Raw genomic sequence first — 21,084 nt, forward strand, 5'->3', positions numbered from 1 at the left:
GGAATGCAACTTTAAAATAGAAATGATCCAAGTACTTGTTTCTATAATCTGTGTTTTAAATGATTGCCCCACCTCTTATTAGCACATCATTTTGAGCTTGGTCCTCAGACTTCCAGTGAGGAGTGTGGTTTTGGGGAAAGACATGGAAAGCCAGCAGAAGGTGGGTGAGTTCTGGCTTTTCACGCCATGCCCTTTGTGGCTGTCGATTCTCAGTGCATGTCTGTAGTCAGCGTCTAAGATGATGAGAAGGGCCGAACCATGGAAGACTGGGTCTGGAAGGGACCCGAGTGCTCATTTAGTCACCCAAAGCTCTCCTTTCTTTTTCTTTTCCTCCCTATACTGTAAATTGTTGAAACAACAGCAATTTCTTGTAAGCAGCACTGTAGTGATTTACACCAAGTCTCTTGATGTGAGAAAGCATGAACAGTGAGGAAATCAGAGGTGTATTACTGTGGCGTGTCGCACAGAACCCCGCCTTAAGCAGTCAAGAGGACTGGCTTCTAGCTCTCGCTCCTGTTGATGGGATGCTGGGCTCACTTTAGGTGTTTGTTTTATACCTTCAAGATGCACAGCCTGAACGAGATCGTCTTTGAGGATTTTTTCACCCCTTTGACCTCTGTACCTCTCCTTTCCGGTTTCCGCAGTGGGGACAGGACTGCTGTGCACAGCTGTCTGGGGTGTGTACTGCCCAGCTCCAGAGGTGTGGGTCATATACAACACACAGATGTGAATGCTTCCACCTGGATGGTGGAAAAGACAGCATCCCTGAAAACAGCAGTTCTTAAATTTGTTAGAGGGAAAAAAACACTCAAAAACTTGCTAATTTCTGCCCTGCTTTATCAGGATTGAGAGTCACCTCTGTAGTTCTGATTCTTGCCTATAGCACACACCTTTGAATCCTGGATCGTATCTCCACAGTGGTGAATAATCAAAGAAAGCATTATCTACCTTATAATCAGCTAGTTTGCTGTCATCTTTTCTCTGTGTCCTCCTTGGTAGCTCAGATGGTAAAGACATCTGCCTGCAGTGCAGAGACCTGGGTTTGATCCCTGGGTCAAGAAGATCCCCTGGAGAAGGAAATGGCCACCCACTCCAGTATTCTTGCCTGGAAAATTCCATGGGCAGGCTGTAGTCCACAGGGTCACAAAGAATCGGAAATCGGACACGACTGAGTGACTAACACACTTTCTCTGTGTCACAGTACCTTTTGTCTTCAGCATCTACTCTCTTACCTGTATAGACTTCAACCTTTGCGACTCAGAAGGTACCCCTGGAACCAGCCTTGTTGCTCACCTCACCTTTTCAAATCTCTGTCCCTCAACCTGCCACACTGCACCCAACCTCTAGCCGTCCTTAACCGTGTCCATGTCTAGGCTGTTGTGCCCGTTGACCCACCCATGGGGAGATGCAAAGTTTGAGGAATTTGATGTTATCAAAGCACAAAGGGAGGTTGGACTTCCCAGGTCAGTGTTTCCCAAGCAGAGTTAGTATTACTCCTCCAGCAGCTCATAGGTGGGTGGCCCAAAATAATTTCGTGTTTGGAAACAATTGGTTAAACCAGGTTAATGGACTTTAACATAAGTACAGTGCAAGTCTCCAAGAATGGCCTAGAGCACGTCACTCTATGCTGACTTAGTGACCTCTGGTTATCACATTACGGTGTTCTCTGGACGACTGGTTGGGTGGGGGCACTTCATTTACAGGAGAGGGCCTGGAAGGTCAAGTCCCAGGCCCCATCCATCTAGGATGCTTTGGGAAATAGTGTAGTGTTTGTTGTATTTGTAGGTAGCAGTTGTCATAATGATTTCTCCTTTGAAGAATGACTTTTGAATGTATTTTATAAATAAATATTACAAAATCCTGCTTAGGTCATTGCCATCTGGCTTAAGATTCTACAGCCAAGCATTTGAATGTTTCTATGTTGCACCCCCAAATGCTGCCCCTTTAATGTACTATTTAAATGAACAGCTTTCATTTTTGTACTCACTGTTGTCTATCAGATCAGATCACATCAGTCGCTCAGTCGTGTCCGACTCTCCGCGACCCCATGAATCACAGCACGCCAGGCCTCCCTGTCCATCACCAACTCCTGGAGTACACTCAAACTCATGTCCACTGATCTATTAATACTTGTCTTTGGTAGGAAAATAGGAAGCTATTCAGAGCCAATCCTTCTCTGGATGCCTGGAAGATTTATGTAGAATTCATTGATGACATCGTGGTAGAAGGCTTTTTTCAAGCAATAATGCATGACTTAGACTTCTTCCTGAAGAACACAGAGAAACAATTGAAACCTGCACCATTTTTTCAAGCACAAATGATCTTAATGCCCCCAGAGATTCTGTTTAAGCCTTCTTTAGAAAGAGAGGCTGGAGATGGCTTCTATGATCTGGTGGAAGAAATGCTGTGCAGTAGTTTCAGAATGTCTGCCCAGATGAAGCGAGTAGCAGCACATCTGGAAATAGAAAACTACCAGGTATGCTATTTGTAAATAGGTATTACATTTATTGTTAATTATATATACATATTAATAGATTAAGAGCTTATAAATGCATTTAGTAATAGTGATACTGAATACTGAATGCAGAAAATAGAATACGGAGGAATCAAGGAAACTTAAAAGGAAACAAATTCTTTAAAAAGTTTATATATTTTTAAAAGTTCAACATACTTACATGTATTTTATCCAATTTTGCACATATGTTTAGAGTTACAAATGCAAAGCTAATTCCAAAGCTTTTATTCTGAATATACTTCAATTTTGAGTATACACAAAACATTCTAGTGTTCTCTCTTCTGTTGTTCACCCTTTTGTGCTGTATTTATACCAAGTATGGTTAATTTTATTTGTAACTAACCTAAAAGCAAGATGCTATGAGCTGATCCTGATTTTAGAACAGCCTTTTAAAATGGGATAAAGCCACATGAAAGAAAGCACCTCATTCTTGATATATAAATGCAAAAGAGAAAATATTAAGAAACAATATTTCAGATTAAAAGGCAAAAAAAGATATAGATGATTGCAACTTCCCTGAATTCAAACAAATGTGCTTACTCAACTCCCCAGACATTTGAATACTTAATGCCCATACAAATACATGTATGTTAATGACAATTATTATTAATTATAAAATTAGCTTTTATATTAATGATTCAAAATTGGGATAATAAACATAAAAAATTTGGGAAAGGCAACACAATTTTTTATCTTACCAACTATTCTCCTTTTGAAAACTGGCCTTGGAGAGTGTTAGGTTGCGCATAATTGAGAGAACACGGTTGCCTTTTGTAAATGCTTGGCTCTCCTGTTGTTTAGAGTGATGTGGACACCATGCTGGGCCTGGCAGAAGGTAGGCAGGAAATCATGAGGAGAGTAGCAGATGTTATCAGCAAAGTCTTGGACTTCAGAAACACCCTGGACACGTATGCTTACCTCTGGATAGAAGACCGAGCTGAGTTCATGAAGCACTTCCTTCTGTATGGCCGTACTGTGTCGGCCGAGGAGATGGAGCCTCACGTGAATGAAGAGGTCCCTGAACAATCACCAACACTTGAGCAGTTCAAAGAACAGGCAAGGAAAACCCTAAGCAGTCGACCTAGTTTCTGGGTTTTGACTGAGATGTTGCACAGTGACTGTTTTTTTTTCTAATTATAGATTGACATTTATGAGGCTCTGTATGTTCAGATGAGCAAGTTTGATGACTTCAGGGTGTTTGATAGTTGGTTCAAGGTGGACATGAAGCCTTTTAAAGTGAGCTTGCTGAACATTATCAGGAAATGGAGCTGGATGTTTCAGGAGCATCTTTTGAGATTTGTCATCGACAGGTAGCCCTTTGTGTTTTGGTATTTGGAATTATAACTTTTCATACCTGACTGCTTCTTAAAACTGATGTATTAATTTTAAGAGCATTAAAATTGCCAGTTTTATAATACAGTTAACAAGCATTCACTTAGGTAAATACTGAAAATAAGAATCAGTCAAAAGCCTTATACTTCTAAGTTTTAATGAGTTTAATTTGTGTTTGTATATGTGTATGTACATTCATGTCTTTATAGCCTGAATGAGCTACAAGAATTTATAAAGGAGACAGATGCTGGACTTCAGAGAGAATTAAGTGAAGGTGACCATGATGGTTTAGTTGACATTATGGGGCATCTTCTGGCTGTAAGAAGCCGACAGAGAGCTACTGATGAACTCTTTGAACCACTGAAAGAAACCATCACACTCTTGGAACTGTATGGCCAGAAGATGCCTGAGCAAGTCTATACTCAGCTGAAGGTGAGTGTAGTGGTAAAATAGTCACGATTACCGTAAACTGAGCACCTCCTGTACCCACATTCATTCTTCACGTGTACTCTCTTAGGACTGCTCGTAGCAACGTATACTATAGATATTAATGTTTTCATTTTACAGCTTAGGAATCTGAAGCTGAAAGGGACTTAATAGTTTTCTCAGGGCCACTCGAGTAGTGAAGCCAGGACATACAAATCTAGGGGTAGTTCATGCCCAAATCCTTGCTCTGCGTGGCCGTGCGTCACGATCTTCGTGTTAGAGGTTTTCAGGTAATAGAGAGTCTCTCAAGGACTTTTTGGGGGTTTCTCTTATATCTTCACTTTCCCATGTGAAATGAACTCCAGCCCTCTTTTTCATCTAAAATTGCCTGTCAGTTGAGAACTGTCCTAGTCTTTGGAAACAAATCGTGGACATTGTTAATAAAGAATAAATAAAGCCCAATTTGGATGGAGAAATCACTGTTTCCTAAACAGGATTTCTGTGTCACCCTCCTCTTTCAATATTCTGGATTGACTTGATGGCTGCTGCTGCTGCTGCTAAGTCACTTCAGTCGTGTCCGACTCTGTGTGACCCCATAGACGGAAGCCCACCAGGCTCCCCCTTCCCTGGGATTTTCCAGGCAAGAACACTGGAGTGGGTTGCCATTTCCTTCTCCAATGTGTGAAAGTTAAAAGTGAAAGTAAAGTCGCTCAGTCGTGTCTGACCCTTAGCGACTCCACGGACTGCAGCCTACCAGGCTTCTCCTCCATCCATGGGATTTTCTAAGCAAGAGTACTCGAGTGGCTTGCCATTGCCTTCTCCAGACCTGATGGCTGCTATGACGTACAAAGTCTTTGTGGTTATAACTGAATTCATGAATAAAAATCTCACCACTGAGATGCTAGTCCCATGTTCGTGTTGAAGTTCTATAGATAGTTTATATATTTACATCATCTACCAGCTTCCAGGACGGGTTTACGTTTGACTTTGCAATGTGATCAGTTTCTGCATTAAGTGAAAAAAAAAACTTTTTTATTGAATTCTGTCTAGTTCAGTGATTCAAGCATGAAACTCAAACTAGGATTTCTTTTTTGCAAATCCATCTCATATGTTTGTCTCAGAGCATGCTTCCTCTTCAGTAAAATATCCCTCAAGATCCCTCACTTTTAACATTTGTCTATACTGTCTCCAATTCCCCGTGTTTTTTTAAAAAATTGAGGTGAAATTCACAGTTCATATAACATAAACGTAACTGCTTCAAAATGTGTGGCATTAGTACATTCACAAGGTTGTGTAACCACTGCCTCTATCTATTATAGTTTCAGAACATTTTCATCACCTTCAAAGAAACGCCATGTCCATTCGCTGTCATTCCCCACTACTTCCCTACTGCCTGCCATTAGTCTGGGGTTACTGCCAATCTTTTCCTGTCTTTATGGATTTACTTATTGTAGAAACTTCATATAAGTGGTTTGATACAATATGGGACCTTTTGTGTCTGGCTTTTCTCACTTGGCAGGATGTTTTTGAGATTCATGAACATTATAGCATATATCACTACTTCATTCCTGTTTATGGCTGAATGATGTTCAGGTGTGTGTGTGTGTATGTATGTTCTAGTTTGTCTAGCCTTTCGCCTATCAGGGGTTATTGTGTGTATGTGTTCCAGTTTGTCTAGCCTTTCACCCATTAAGGAATATTAGGGGTCTTTTCATCTTTTGGCTATTGTGAATAATGTTGCTGTGGACATTAGTGCAGAATTATTTGAGCACCTGTTTTCAGTCCCTTTTTGAAAAAAATTTAAGAGTAGAATTACTGGGTTATGTGGTTTCTAAGTTTAACTTTTTGAGGAATTGCCAAAATGTTTTTCACTTCTGCTGCTCCATTTTATAGTCCACATTTTGTTTGTGAAGACTCATTGCAACAATGTATTTACAAGTGCTCTGTTGGCTACAAAGAATTACTGTATGTGAATTATTAAATTTTAAGTAAAATCTGTCTCTAAAAGAAAATCTAGTTTGATTTGGAGTGAAAGAAAATGTGGATAGATAGTATATAACAAGAGTGAGAGATTAAATAATTATAGTAGAACACACTGTGTTTGTTTTTAGGAAGATTGGGATATTCTTTGAGTCGGATCTTGAACCTGAAAATATGTCATATAGAGAAACCAGCCATAATAGAAGCAACTGATAGGGGGATTTGGGTCATGGCCTCCAGAATTTGTATTATAAAATACACACACTTTGCTAAAGCTAGGTCCCCGTCATTTCTGTTGTCATTTTTAAGTCTTTGACAAATTTTCCTGACACACGTGACACCTTATATACATTGTTCAACAATAAGTTAATGAGGAAAGTATAAGTGGCAATGGAGACATGTTTGATCAAGTCACTTAGTTCTGACTGTTTTTTTATGAAATGGGGGTTCATATATTTAATTTTAGTGCTGTGGTCCGGTGAAAGATTTAAAATTCTTTTATGCATTTTTTAGCTTACGTGTTTTCTAATGGACTCTTACGTTTCCAAGATGGATAAAAGCAAATGTGGTATTCTGCTTTTTTTCTGTAAAAATAAGTTTGACTCACTCCTTACAGTTTTGACAATATTGAAAATACTAAGCTTTTCAAGATTTCAAAAGTGAACCACACTTTTAGCCCTGTGTCTCAATGCTGGTAATTCATGCTGATCAGGGGAAAATATAAGATTTATAGGCAGTTCAGGTTGCCTGTGGGGGATAACAGTGTACCAGATTTGTTTTAATTTAAGCCATTTGTGAGAGTTACTCTTTCTCCTTAATAACCATTAGCAGTCATAACACTTCCCCAAACTTGCCTGTGCTCAGTTTGATGCTTAAAACCCCTAGGCATGGCTGTGTCCTCATACTCTTATCTACAGTATGCTCTGAAGCTAGATTACACCTGTAATCTAGATTTTTTTAGGTCCCTTCCCTGTTAAGAAACCTTCACTGACTGCCCCTAGCCCCAGAATCCAGTCCAGTTTCCATAGAGCCCACACTCTCACTCCATTCTGCATTGGAAATCTTATAAGATATTGAGGGATCTTACCCTTATCTCTCCCTGTTGAAATCCACTCACTGCTGTGAGCCTCTGATGCAGTGTCTCCTCCTTGAGTGAACCAGTATCAGCTAGACTTTGGAGGTCATCTCATCTATTGGTTTTCAATGACAGTTTACTTTTTATCAAGTGGAACTTCTTTGGTATCCCCAAATATGAAGCAGGTAGCACCTGGTCTAGTGTAGCTGAAGAAGGTTAAAGAACCTGAGCTCACCGATGAGACTTCTTCGTGTCTTCTCTCCCATGGCCCTGAAGGGACTCCATGAAACTTTTAGGTTCTGTGGTGGGGTCAGTTGGAATTGCAGGGTGAGTCTGTGTAGAGATGAGGATGCAGAGTTTTGTTGAGAAGGATGGAAAAACAAGATAAAAACCAGGTAGCTTTAGAGCCCAAGTCTCTTAGCTCCTGGCCTGGTTGGGTGTTTCTGTCATGACACCTTGTTGCATTTTAATTTCATAACAGCTCCTGATCGAAGTTAACACGTTCCGTCATGAAAAAAGTTATTTTGTGTGCTTCTCATTCACACTGACAGATGATACAGCAATATCTGTCTAAAGCATATGTTTTCCCTCTGTAGCCCTCCTCCACCACTCAGATACAATTGATACTTAGCACAGTGCACTTTTCATAATTGACAGTTACTGAATCATTTATCAAATATTTATCAAAGGTTATAAAATAGTCTTTAAAACCTTTGATTTTTGTACTTCAGATACACAGGTAGAGTCCCATCACCGTGGGTGGTTCTGTGTGACAAAACAATTTCAGTGTCCTGGGAGATGACCCAAACAATGCTTTCTTAGTCTGGACACAAGGAATGCTTTTCAACAGCAGTTACACAGAAGGGCTCTTCAAAGAAAATTGCTGTTGCCGTTTGCATTGTAGTCAGGGCAGCAGAGTTGAGTTGTTACCTGAACAATTCGTGACTGCTTTGTCCTCCATCAAGTAGGAATTAACCTTCCCTTCCCTTTGCCTCATCTTACTTTGAAAATCCTTGTCATTTACAATTAACCCAAACATTCAAACTCTCCATTCAGAGCGAGTATAAACACAGCTTTGGGAGTCAGAGGAAAACGAAGGACAAGACTGATTCATACTTTCATCTCTGCCCACCAGATCCAAAACATCTTTTTTTCACTAGCTAAACATGGCGCCATTTCTAGGTGTTAGATCAACTGAGTCATTTCCAGAGCACTTAATTTTGTTCCCTCAGTAGCAAAATAATTTGGTAATTTGTGTTTATTTTGAAAACATTTTGATTTATGCTGAGGTCAGTTTCAGAGGACAGCTTGGTTTGTGCTTGGAAGATGTGACTCCAGAGGTGCCAGTGTGTCAGCCTGGGATTCAGCCTGGTTCTGAGCCTTTTAATCACTTTAATTTTTGGGGTATAAACACCATCTCTTATACAGGAATGAAAGGATGCTATGGGTTAGTGGAGAAAGATTAGGATAATTTAATCCTGTGGAGTTGGTTTGTTTTAGGTGCTGCAGTGATTTCCCATTTGCACCTTTGTTTTTGCAGGAATTGCCGGAAAGATGGGAAACTACCAAAAAGATTGCAGCAACTGTCAGACATGAAGTCTCGCCTCTCCAAAATGCAGAAGTCTCTCTTATCAGGAAAGCGTGTGTTTTGTTTGACGTAAGCTAGCTAACAAAGTTGTTTTGTTGTCGTTGTTTGTTTAAGAACGGTTTCATAAGACTGGTTGAAGCTGTTTGTTTGAGATCCACTTTGTTTTTTTATGCCTTCATCAGGAGAAGCAGGCAGAGTTCAGAGAGAGATTCAGATTCTATGCACCCCTTCGTTTTAATGCAGAAAATCCATATACAGTACTCGATAAGGTAATGTGCTTGCAGTGATCTTTTGTGTTTTAATAGCTATTTTAAAAAATAAATTGGACACTGAGATACAGCTATATTTTACCTTAGTTTTGCAATTAGTTATGGGTTGAGAATTAGCTCTATAAAACCCAGTTATAAACCATTTTCCCCAAGTAAATTATATTGTGATTTAAATCATGTCTCCCCAGAATGCTGTTATCATCAAAGTACTCATACTAATGAAACTAACAACTACTATTATTTTTTAAATACTTTATATGTCAAAAACTTTGTTAAGCATGTTACATGTTATTTATTTCGGTTCTTGCAATATCCCTATGATATAGCTTCTATTCTTTTTCAGATAAAGATATAATCATGTATAACTGAGTAATTTGTTGGAGATAACACAGTTAATGACAGAATCAGTGTTAAAATTTTAGCTGTCTATTTTTTTAAAAGATGAGTAATATTGACCATTGTGCTATTTCCTATGTGATACTTGGTTCATAATTCTTAATTTTAGTAAGAAAAGTCCATAACTTACTCGTCCCCCAGCCTCTGATTTATGTCTGTTGCCTCATTTTATACTTTCTTCTTTAGGCTTGATCACGTGTCCTCAGTCTCACTCCCAACTGCACACTATATATGTCTCCCATGCTCACTCCCCAGATATATGTTATGTGGTTTTCTGGAGGTGGCTAGTGTTTTAGGGCCTTTCAAGTGAATGCCCATAACTTATTCTTGATTCTGGATACAAATATTATTGAGTCATTCAATCCCAGCTCATAATGAGCTACTTTATCATAGTTGACTATAAGAATGTATGTAACAGGCAGATAATCCAAAATGGTGCATAATTTGTGAGGCTTGAAAAAAACGTTTTAAAATTTTATTAGAAAAATTATATCTTTGTTTTCCTAAGAATTCTTAACCTAACAGCCTAACTGGTGACTTTGAAGCTTAGATTCAAGGACCGGGAGTTTTTCTGGGTTCATGTAGGCTGCCATCCTGACTTGACTTCATGCTGGGGACAGTCTTTACTCCTTTTGCTGTTTTTCAGTCACTCAGTCATGTCTGATTTTCTGTGACCCTGTGGACTGCAGCACGCCAGGCTTCCCTGTCCGTCACCATCTCCTGGAGTTTGCTTAGACTTATGTCCACTGAGTCAGTGATGTCATCCTGTCATTTAGTCCCCTGTCGTCCCCTTCTCCTCCTGCCTTCTATATTTCCCAGCAGCAGGGTCTTTTCCAGTGAGTCAGTTCTTTGCATCAGATGGCCAAAAAATACTCCTTACACTGTTGTAAAGCTTGTAGCTGACATGGTTTTTTACTTTTCTTTCCAAATTTTGGTTTGAATTTAGTTTTAACTGCTTTCAACCATTCATTAAACACCATTCTATAGCATGAGGTCTTTTCTTTCACTTGGCTGAGGGAAAGTGGTTAATATATTCACTGAAAAGGGAGTAGGATATAATATTTTAATACAGTTTTTTTTTTAAGATTATATCTACATTGCAGGTGGTCTCAACAGATTGGATGGGGAAATGGTTTTCCTTGACTAACGCACTGTGTGTAAACATTTCCTGCAGTTATCATTTATTGAGTCTTACCATTTTCATACTGTACTATAACACCATATAGTTACATATTTAAAAGTCAGATATTTAACTTTGCACCTACAGAATATGTTGAGGATTTATACAAAGTTTTGAATATAGTAGGACTCGGTTACTTTTATCTTGAAGTCATTTTCTTATGTGTTTGTTCAGTAAGCGTGTCTAATGTTCATGTAACTATTTTCAACCCAAGTCAGGTAGATGCTTGTTCTGGACTGACATGGTAGGTCCCAGTACTCAAGGCCCTTCACTCCAAAAGATGGAAACCATTGACCCACCAGGAACAAGGGGAGTGGTGTGGTACATCTCTCCTTTTATAACCAATTACTGGGAAATTTATATTATGTGCTATTCTTTCTTCATAACCAAAGATACAGTGAACAATTGAATTAAAATAATTAGATTTATATTTCTAGGAATAATTAGTATAACTAATAGGGAAATAATTAAAAATAAAAAGGGCTGTTGCCTCTGGGGAGTGAGGTTGACAAGCCATTTTGAAAATTCCTCTTTTGTAAAGTGGATGCTGAAACATGTCCACAAATAAATAATTCTAAATCTGTTGCTGAGTTCCCAAGAAAACAAGAGAAATCTTTAAAGGGCAGGAAAATAGAGTAGCTGAAACCAGGATGGAAAGCAGAGGGTAACATAAAAGCCTGTGCTGCTGTAGGGGCAAATCAAAGTACCAGAAGTCTAGAACTTTATAATTAGCCCTTTCAAGGCAACGGAGGAGATCCTTTTAAAAGGGCTTCCCTGGTGGCTCAGCTGGTAAAGAATCTGCATGCAATGTGGGAGGCCTGGGTTCGATTCCTGGGTTGGGAAAATCCCCGAGAGAAGGGAAAGGCTACCCACTCCAGTATATTCTGTCCTGGAGAATTCCATGGACTGTATAGTCCATGGGATTGCAAAGAGTTGGACACAACTGAGTAACTTTCGCTTTTACCCTTAATGAGTGAGTGGGCTGGGAAACTCTGCAGCCTGCAGGGAGCCTTTGAGATGACAGTCTTTGCTCAGAATAGGGTGGAAAAAACGGAGAAGAGGATCCTCTGGGAATTGGTAAACATGGGCCTGTTCTCCCAAGAGTTGTGTTTCAGTTTTGTACTAGCCTTATGGTTAAGGAATTTCCAGGTCAGGAAACTGAAATGGTTACGATAGTTCTTAGCACACAATAGAAGCAATTCCAGATCTCCTCTGGATAGAAGAGAATAAAGTGATCTTATTCTAATCTCTTCAGGAGCCCAACAGGTTAAATTTAGTTAAATTTGAGTTTACAGTAAAATAAAACACCATCATGCATAAGGACCAACAGAGCAAACCACAGATACAGACACATTTGAAATGTCAGATATTAGAAAGCATTTATTGGGACTACGCTGGTGGTCCAGTGGTTAAGACTGTGCTTCCACTGCAGGGGCCCTGGTTTTGATCCCTGTCAGGGAACGAAGATCCCACATGTGGTACAGCCACACACACAAAACAACCCAACACTTATTATGGAAATAAAAGGTAATACTGAAAAAAAAAAAAAAGCAGGTTCTCAGTTTTGAAACTATCAAAAATGATCAGCTGAGTTTGAAAAAGGATCAGGAACTTATGGAAATGAAAAATAAAATTATTTTAAAAGACTCGACTCAGTAGTGGTTAGAGAACTAGTTAAATTTTAAAGAGGATTACTGAAATGCAAATGACACTGGAAGGAATCACTTGGAAGACAGCACATAGGTGAAAGGAGATAAATACAGAAGAAATGAAGAGATACAGAGTAAGAAGTTAGAATGATGTCTAACTCTTGTACTCAGACTTCCTGGGAGAGAGAATAAGCAGACATTAGACAAGCAGCGGAGATACAGTAGCTGAGATTTTATTTTTTAGAACTGGTCAAAGCATGAATCAACTGATTGACAATGTTCACTGATAAAGGTTAAATACGAAGTCAACATCTGGACACATCACAATGAACTTACAGAATACCCATGGCAAAGAGAAAACCTTTAAAGCATCCAGATAGAAAAGACAGATTACCTGTTAGAAGTGATACCTGAGGTAAGAGCATATTTGTCACCAGCAACAGTGGAAGCTGGGAGATAGATGATTTTTTCCCAATTCTCCTGTGTAAAATTATATTTCAGTAACAAGAGTATACTTAAGGTAAACAAAAGAAGAATGCATCAACCATCAATAAATCATCGCTGAAATGACTTCCAGTATGCGTATTTCAAGAAAAGAGAGGACAAACAAAGCCAAAATTGATTCTCAGAAAAGACTAACTATATTGACAAATCCCAGGTGGAATTAGCAAAGGGAAAAAAAAAAATCCACAATCCTAGGAATAAATAGGGAACGGCAGTACAGAAAGAGCAGAAATTCAAAAGATCGTCAAATATAATTAATAAAATTTAAGCAAAATGGATACATTTTTGGAAAAACGTAACTTACTAAAACTATCTCAAGAAATAACATACCTGAATAGTCCTAAAACTATGAAAAATTAACCAGTAGGAAAATAAAAATGTAAACCATTAGTTTAAAACAGAGAAGGCAATGGCACCCCACTCCAGTACTCTTGCCTGGAAAATCCCATGGATGGAGGAGCCTGGTAGGCTGCAGTCCATGAGGTCACTAAGAGTCGGACACGACTGAGGGACTTCACTTTCACTTTTCACTTTCATGCATTGGAAAAGGAAATGGCAACCCACTCCAGTGTTCTTGCCTGGAGAATCCCAGGGACGGGGGAGCCTGGTGGGCTGCTGTCTATGGGGTTGCACAGAGTCAGACATGACTGAAGTGACTTAGCAGCAGCAGTTTAAAACAGAGAGAATAACAGGGTCTGATGGGGTTATAGGTTAATTCAAGGAGCTTTCTGATAAACCTCATTCATATGCTTCCAGAGCCCAGAAGAAGAATGAACACTCAAAAATTGCTCTATGAAGCATGTCTTATTTTTGTGAAAGGACAGTACAAGAAAGGGGAAATTATAAGCCGTTCTTTTTTCTGTACACATAGATACAAACAAACTAAACAAAACCTAATCAAATAATCCATATAAATTGGTTGGGTTCATTCCAGGAAAATGTTTAATTTAACATTAGAAAATTAATATAATTCATATTAATAGATTAAGAAAAAAGTCATATAACCATCTTAAGAAAAATCTTTAGGTATCATTCAACATTCACTTATGATAGAAACTCTATCCTTTTAACCCATTAAAGGATTGCAAAACTCCATTTTTACCAGGGCGCATAAAAATCCTAGTAGCATTAGTGTTAATGGTGAAATACAGAAATGACTATCAGCAGTAGAATAAATTAATTGTAGTGTATTCACACTGGGTAGTGCTATAAAGTGGTGGAAATGAACTTTATACATACTTTTCATGAATATGTAGAAGTACCTCAAAAATAAAACATATTAAAATTCTTAATATATAGTGTTCATATAAATTTCAAGCCATAAATTCTAAGAGTTTAGCATTTGCAGTACAAACACATGTAGTGAAAATATTATAAAGTCAGTGATATTAAATAAAAATTTAGTGATTTTGTTTATAGTGGGAAAGAGAAGGATAAAATTAAGGTCATTAAAAGTCATTAGTAATAAGTATTTCCTAAACTGGATGGTGTGTGTGCTCATAGTCACACCCCTTTTTATGTGTGTGGAATTTTTCTAACATTTGTAATACTAAGAGAATTGCAGTTAATGTTTATAAAGGTATAACATGTAAAAATGAAACAACTTACATCATGAAAGAATGTTAGAGTGCTAATATTCTAATTTGTGTTGCAAGAAGTTAAGAGAGTTGAAAGTTGTTAAATGATTAACTGTGGGTATTTAAAGTTAAGAAAAGACTCAAAAGACCTAAAGTAATAGAAGTGTTGGATATTGAGAGAAGATTGAGAGAATATATAAAGTAGAAAAGCAAAGTTAAACCCTTTGTTTGCAAACCCAGTAAATCTATAATGTCCACACTTGATAAATCAATAATCAGCAACTTGTGTAACTAGGGAGCTAGGGAAACAGCCTCCAGAAGAATGGGAGAGAGGGCCTTGGGTTTCCAGCTTTTCCTGCAGGCAAACTCTTTTGTACTCTTTGCGCTTGACCATATTAAGACACCGGTATGTTAATAAAAACTAAAATTAAGAATTGGCTTATCAAAAAAAAAGAATAGGCTTATCAAGAAAGAAAAGAGTCAGCTTATATTTGGTGTAAAACATAAACTGTTGTACATCGATGAGATGGTAGGGGAGCCAAATATAAACATATGGTGAAATTTTTCATGTGTGTGCTCTGTCTCATCAGTCATGTCCAACTCTTTGTGACCCAGTGGAATGCAGCCTGCCGGGTTCCTCTATCCATGGGATTCTCCAGGCTAGAATACTGGAGTGGGTTGTCATGCCCTCCTCCAGGGGCTTCCCAAGCCAAGGATGGAACCTGTGTCTTATCTCTCCTGCATTGACAGAAGGTTCCTTACCATTAACGCCACCTGGGAATATTTTGTATATATTTTGTATATATTTTATATAATTGATAATCTCTAGGGCAGTTTTTAAATTTGAAGTTTGTTTTTTATTTTTAAGTGATTTATTCTTGAGTGGAAGCTTCTTGCACCTCCTCTTTCGCTCCCCAGAAAAGTCCCTAGCTGTATGAGGAAAATCAAGAGGAAAATTTGTACTCATAGCAATTTTTTACCAGAGCAGATTTTGCTGAAATAGTATATGGGGAGGGTAATGATATCATTATTGTATTTACTGATAATCTGCTCTAGCTTTTTGAGTAGCCGTGACTTTGCTCACCTAAAGCCTTCTACATTTTACCAATAATTTTACTTCAGATTTCTCTTTCTTTTAAAAATCGAAGTTGTAAATGTTAATGGAACCAGAACACTGTGGCTTCTCTTCTCTGGCAGCTTGTTGGATATTAAGTGTGTTTGTGTTTCTGCCTTCTCCTCAGGCAAATCAAGAGCTTGAGGCATTAGAAGAAGAGATGCTGCAAATGCAGGAATCTGCTCATCTTTTTGAAGTGGCTCTTCCAGAGTACAAACAAATGCAGCAGTGCCGCAAAGAGATAAAATTGCTCAAGGGGCTCTGGGATGTCATTATTTATGTTAGAGTAAGACACTGCTTGTTGAAAGCATGCGTGTTTTTTTTTCCTTTAAGTATTTCTTTTGTATAAATATGCAATTTTTAGTGTCTGCATAATTTTATAATATCTTAAAATATGTGATTGTTAAACTTCTGCCCCAGAATTGGCATTCCTATAACTTGTTAGTTGAAGATTCTTCTCTGAATTATTAGTGGTTTTTGTTTTCAGTTCTCAATGAAACTTGGTATGAATCTCAAGTCCTTCTAGAGAGTTCTATAGCACACATGTGGTCGTCTCTGCATACAAACTCACATATACACCCATGCTTGTACTTATATATGTGTGCATATATAAACAGGCCTGGCTAAAAATAATTTGTGTATTGCTAGTTAAGTTACAAACTTAAGTATAAAAATCAGTTCTAGGGAACTAGGCATTTGCAACATGTGTTATACATGATTTTCTTTTAAGTTAGTTGAAGGCCAAATAGAAATACGTTTATAAGAAACTCACGAGAGTTTTGGCTATAATGGATGAAGGTTTTCTTCCAAAAGCTTACCTTATATGTAGAATTATAAAAATACGATATTTAATGGTATCAATTCATTCAAACTATTCAGGATTAAATGATTATGATGGCATGTGTATGGAATTTGCCATTGCTTCTAGAAATTAATGTATCATAATGTTTTAGCCTTAAGTTTGACATGTTCTGATAACTTATTTTTGTTTTGGTGTTAGGGAAGCTTTGACAGGTGCAGTTAATACTTAAGTAATTGACTTTCCCCTGGATGATGGAGTTGCTGTGTGTCATCAGTTTATATATTTTGCTGTGGAGACTTGCTTTCACCAAATGTTGTTGACACTTTTATCTGCTTGTGCGTTTTCAGAGAAGCATTGATAATTGGACTAAAACCCAGTGGAGACAGATTAATGTGGAGCAGATGGAAGTGGAACTCAGAAGGTTTGCCAAGGCAAGTTCCATAACTGTCTGTGATGACAATTTATCTTCCTTTGCACCACCTCCTTCCATCTTCCCTAACCTAGAATCTGCTGTGTTGGGCCGCATGTCCTTATTTACTTCAAACAGGATGATTTGAGACAGGAATTTTTTTTCCCACTCTAGCCAGTTGCACTTGTAATCAAGCCTGCCTTTCTGTGAATGAGTAGATAAAAGCATGTTAGGGCTAATGAATTGATGAGCAGCAGCTATACTCAGGCACTCTCTCTGGCTATCTAGAGTAAAAAAGAGGTGAAGAGCAGGGCTGAGGGGTTAGGCGTATGAAACTGTTGAATTCTTTCCTTAGCAACCAACCATAAGTGTATTGTATCTTCAAAGGTACCTTTTGACTGTGGGCTTTGGGGCAGCTCATTGGGGTAACCTGTGGAAATATATGAAATGTTATGATCTTTACTCTTACTGCCTACTTTGATATCACAGCGGGGCTCAATACAACAGAACTCAGCTTCTTTGAATATTGTGTTTTGGTATCTAATCCCCGCTGCCCTATGCCTCTAAGGAAAGTAAAGCCTCTTTGAATAAAGCCAGATGCATCACAGTGAGAGGCTGGGCCGTTTGCTCTCTTCTTGCCCCAGAATATCCTTGCCCAAACTCAGTCCCGTGTTGCACTCCAACCAGCTCTTCCCATCTTTTCTCCCATTTTCTTCTGGTCCAAGAACCCTAACTAAAATATCCCATCATTGTCTCGGGTGTCATGGGGTCACTGTGCTCCTCTTCTGTGCTGTTTCCTGCCTGTGTGCTTTACCATTGGACGGTCTCACTGCAGAGTTACAGTTTAAACCCCACTCTCAGCCGAAACTCTTTTGCTGTTTCTCCTCTAAAACAAGTAGCGCTGTCCTTTTGTACTGAAATTGTTACTTCATTTTGGGTTTTCTCATTCAAAATTGTTGATATTGTTCTATGAGCCAGGAAGACAGTCAAGTCAAGGGCCCTATTTGAATGTCTTAAAGAGAAATGTCAATCACCTCAGATATACAGATGACACCACCCTTATGGCAGAAAGTGAAGAGGAACTAAAAAGCCTCTTGATGAAAGTGAAAGAGGAGAGTGAAAAAGTTGGCTTGAAGCTCAACACTCAGGAAACTAAGATCATGGCATCTGGTCCCATCACTTCATGGGAAATAGATGGGGAAACAGTGTCAGACTTTACATTTTGGGGCTCCAAAATCACTGCGGATGCTGATTGAAGCCATGAAATTAAAAGACGCTTACTCCTTGGAAGGAAAGTTATGACTAACCTAGATAGCATATTAAAAAGCAGAGACATTACTTTGCCAACCAAGGTTCGTCTAGTCAAGGCTGTGGTTTTTCCCGTGGTCATGTATGGATGTGAGAGTTGGACTGTGAAGAAAGCTGATCGCCGAAGAATCGATGCTTTTGAACTGTGGTGTTGGAGAAGACTCTTGAGAGTCCCTTGGACCGCAAGGAGATCCAACCAGTCCATTCTAAAGGAGATCAATCCTGGGTGTTCATTGGAAGGACTGATGCTAAAGCTGAAACTCCAATACTTCGGCCACCTCATGAGACGAGTTGACTCACTGGAAAAGACTCTGATGCTGGGGAGGGATTGGGGGCAGGAGGAGAAGGGGATGACAGAGAATGAGATGGCTGGATGGCATCACTGACTCGATGGACGTGAGTTTGAGTGAACTCCGGGAGTTGGTGATAGACAGGGAGGCCTGGCGTGTGATTCATGGGGTCACAAAGAGTCAGACACAACTGAGCGACTGAACTGAACTGAAAGTTGTTTAAACAAGTCAGGTCTCTGGAGGAAGGTCTTAGCAATCCAGTAACAATCTCAGTTTCCTGCATGTTTATGTTTCTAGAGGAAACTCACTTCATTCACATGCCCTGTAGACTCTATTATTTCACTGCACTTTCCTCATGGGACATCCAGTTAGAGCCTGTGAATAAGAAACCAGTGTATCTAGGTGTCTTCTACATAGTGGACTAGTACATGAGTGAGTGGATATTTTTCTTTTTTCTTTGGTTTTAGACCTTAATCTATGAGCTTAAACACATTTACTCTCTTCCTAATCCAGGAAAAAGTACACATAATTTTTTATAGGAGGCAGATTATAAGGTATATTACTATATGCGAGAGCTGGTTTTTTTTTTCACTTTCCTTTAGGAAATCTGGTCTCTGGATAAGGAGGTTCGCGTGTGGGATGCCTACTCAGGCCTGGAAGGCACAGTGAAGGACACGATGACCTCTCTGAGAGCCGTTGCCGAGTTACAGAGCCCTGCCCTCAGGGACAGGCATTGGCACCAGCTGATGACGGCCATTGGGGTCAGTGTCCTGGGTCTCATTAACTGAATATTTTTGTGACATGTTATTCCTTGGTTCATATCATTCATCTGGGATGAAGTGGGATTTGGGAAAAGGTCTCTGAATAGATGCAAGAGTTCAGTCTCCTTGAGACGTGACAAAGGACTGGACATGCAGAGTTCCTAGTTTTAGCCTCTGTTTCAGTAGACTAAATGTGTTATTCCCCCTGAATCCCCAGTGTGACAGTATTTGGAGATGAAATACTTGGGAGGTGATTAGGTCATGAGGGTAAAACTCTAATGAATGAGGTCAGTACTTTTGTAAGGGGACAAAGGCCCCAGAACTTTCTATTCTCTACCATGTGAAAATAAAACAAGAAACATGTCTGTTAACTAAGAAGCAGGCCTTCACCAAGAACCCAGTGAAGCTGGTACCCTGATCTTGGACTTGTAGCCTCTAGAACTGTGAGAAATAAATGTTTGTTGTTTAATCCCCCTAGTCTATGATGTTTCGTTAAAAGCAGAGAGAAGTAACTAAGATACCCCCTCCCCCCACCACCACTTTTATCTCTTACTGGCTATATGACCTTACATAATACACTTAAACTTTTGTATTGTGTTTTACTTTTTATTAATAAAATGAGACGGATGCTATCTACTGTTATATATCATGTATATCTTGTAAGAATCAAGTAAGATAATGTGAAGGCATTTTGTAGAGCATGATATGGCTGCAAAAAATCTTATATTTAGTGGAGAGGATAAAAGAGCACAGAAGTGAATTTAGGAGGAAAGAGAATTTGGAAATAGTGATCCCCTCCCACAATTCATTTAATAATAGTGTCGTGTTTTGTTTTGATGGTCTTTTGATGGTCTTGATTTTATTGCAAAATACAGAATTATTTCTCATGTGTCCATGCCACTTGAGACTGTGTTTTCTTTGCCTTCTAAATCTTTTTAGAGCAAATATACCAACCTTACATTTTATTTTCTGAGGAAGGTGACCTTCATGAATTTAAAATATATTACAGGCAGCCTGATGTGCTTGTTTTCTGCTAGGCACACGTTGTCAAAAAAGGCTCTCATGATTTGAAGACAGAGTTTGCAGAGTGGGGAAATTGAGGAGAGGCTCAGCCCAGTGAAGTGGGGATGGCCTTGGCTTTATTGGTCCAACCCTAACACATCTCTGGGATCCTGGGCAAGTTACTTGCTCTCTGTACCTTAGTTGCCCCTTCCATGAAATACAAGTAATGCTATAGCATTCCTGGCAAGACTTGGTGAACACACAGGAGATGAGATTACATATAGACCTAGCATGTAGCAAATTCTCAGTAAATGGTCCCTGAAGCTGTTATTATTATAGTACTTTCCAGAGAGTCTTTTAGACATTGCATATCTAGACTTCATAGTTGATTACTGTGTTCTTTCAGAAAATCTTTATTGAGTCTCCCAACATGGTTTGTAGACTGTATGTCCCTACTCCCCACCCACTCCTCATATTTCCTCTAGTGAGCTTTCTTCTCACCACAGGCTCTTACCTGTACTATGCCTTTCTGCAAGCTAGAAAAAGATGTCTTCCTGGCAGACAATTTAGAAAAAGGCATCTTCCTCCAGGCTGCTCTGGGGCATCAGAGCAGCGACTCGATCCAACTTCCAGTTGTCCATATTCACTGTACAAACCACGCAACTAATCAGGGAACCCTGTTACACATCCCTGCTCCTTCCTCCGGTAAGACAGACCTGACTCCCATCAGCTCTGGACTGAGGTCAAACATGATGCAGAAGTAACTAACTCTTCTGGTTTTCTCAGGACTTTTTAGATTTTAGCAAGGAAGCACCCAGTCCTGGACACACAGGGCTGTTTAGTCATCCTGTGCAGAGAGGCAGATGATGATCAGCAGTGTTACAGACTGGGGAGAGCCAGAGAAGAA

General features: G+C 39.1%; 1 protein-coding gene across 1 annotated transcript in view; it reads left to right on the plus strand.

Annotated features, from left to right (window-relative positions):
- DNAH11 (dynein axonemal heavy chain 11) overlaps positions 1-21,084 on the plus strand; it is a 390,076-nt gene that overhangs the window by 52,923 nt on the left and 316,069 nt on the right. Inside the window, exons 15-23 of the mRNA XM_088833659.1 lie at positions 2,144-2,476; positions 3,317-3,571; positions 3,656-3,825; positions 4,057-4,279; positions 8,869-8,985; positions 9,099-9,185; positions 15,733-15,891; positions 16,755-16,838; positions 19,017-19,175. Of these exons, the coding sequence (XP_088689785.1) occupies positions 2,144-2,476; positions 3,317-3,571; positions 3,656-3,825; positions 4,057-4,279; positions 8,869-8,985; positions 9,099-9,185; positions 15,733-15,891; positions 16,755-16,838; positions 19,017-19,175 (1,587 nt within the window). The remainder of the gene's footprint in view (positions 1-2,143; positions 2,477-3,316; positions 3,572-3,655; positions 3,826-4,056; positions 4,280-8,868; positions 8,986-9,098; positions 9,186-15,732; positions 15,892-16,754; positions 16,839-19,016; positions 19,176-21,084) is intronic.

The sequence above is a fragment of the Moschus berezovskii genome, chromosome 3 (genome assembly GCF_049115385.1).
Source record: "Moschus berezovskii isolate FMDL1 chromosome 3, NW_MosBer_1.0, whole genome shotgun sequence".
In the NCBI taxonomy this organism is placed as follows: Eukaryota; Metazoa; Chordata; class Mammalia; order Artiodactyla; family Moschidae; genus Moschus; species Moschus berezovskii.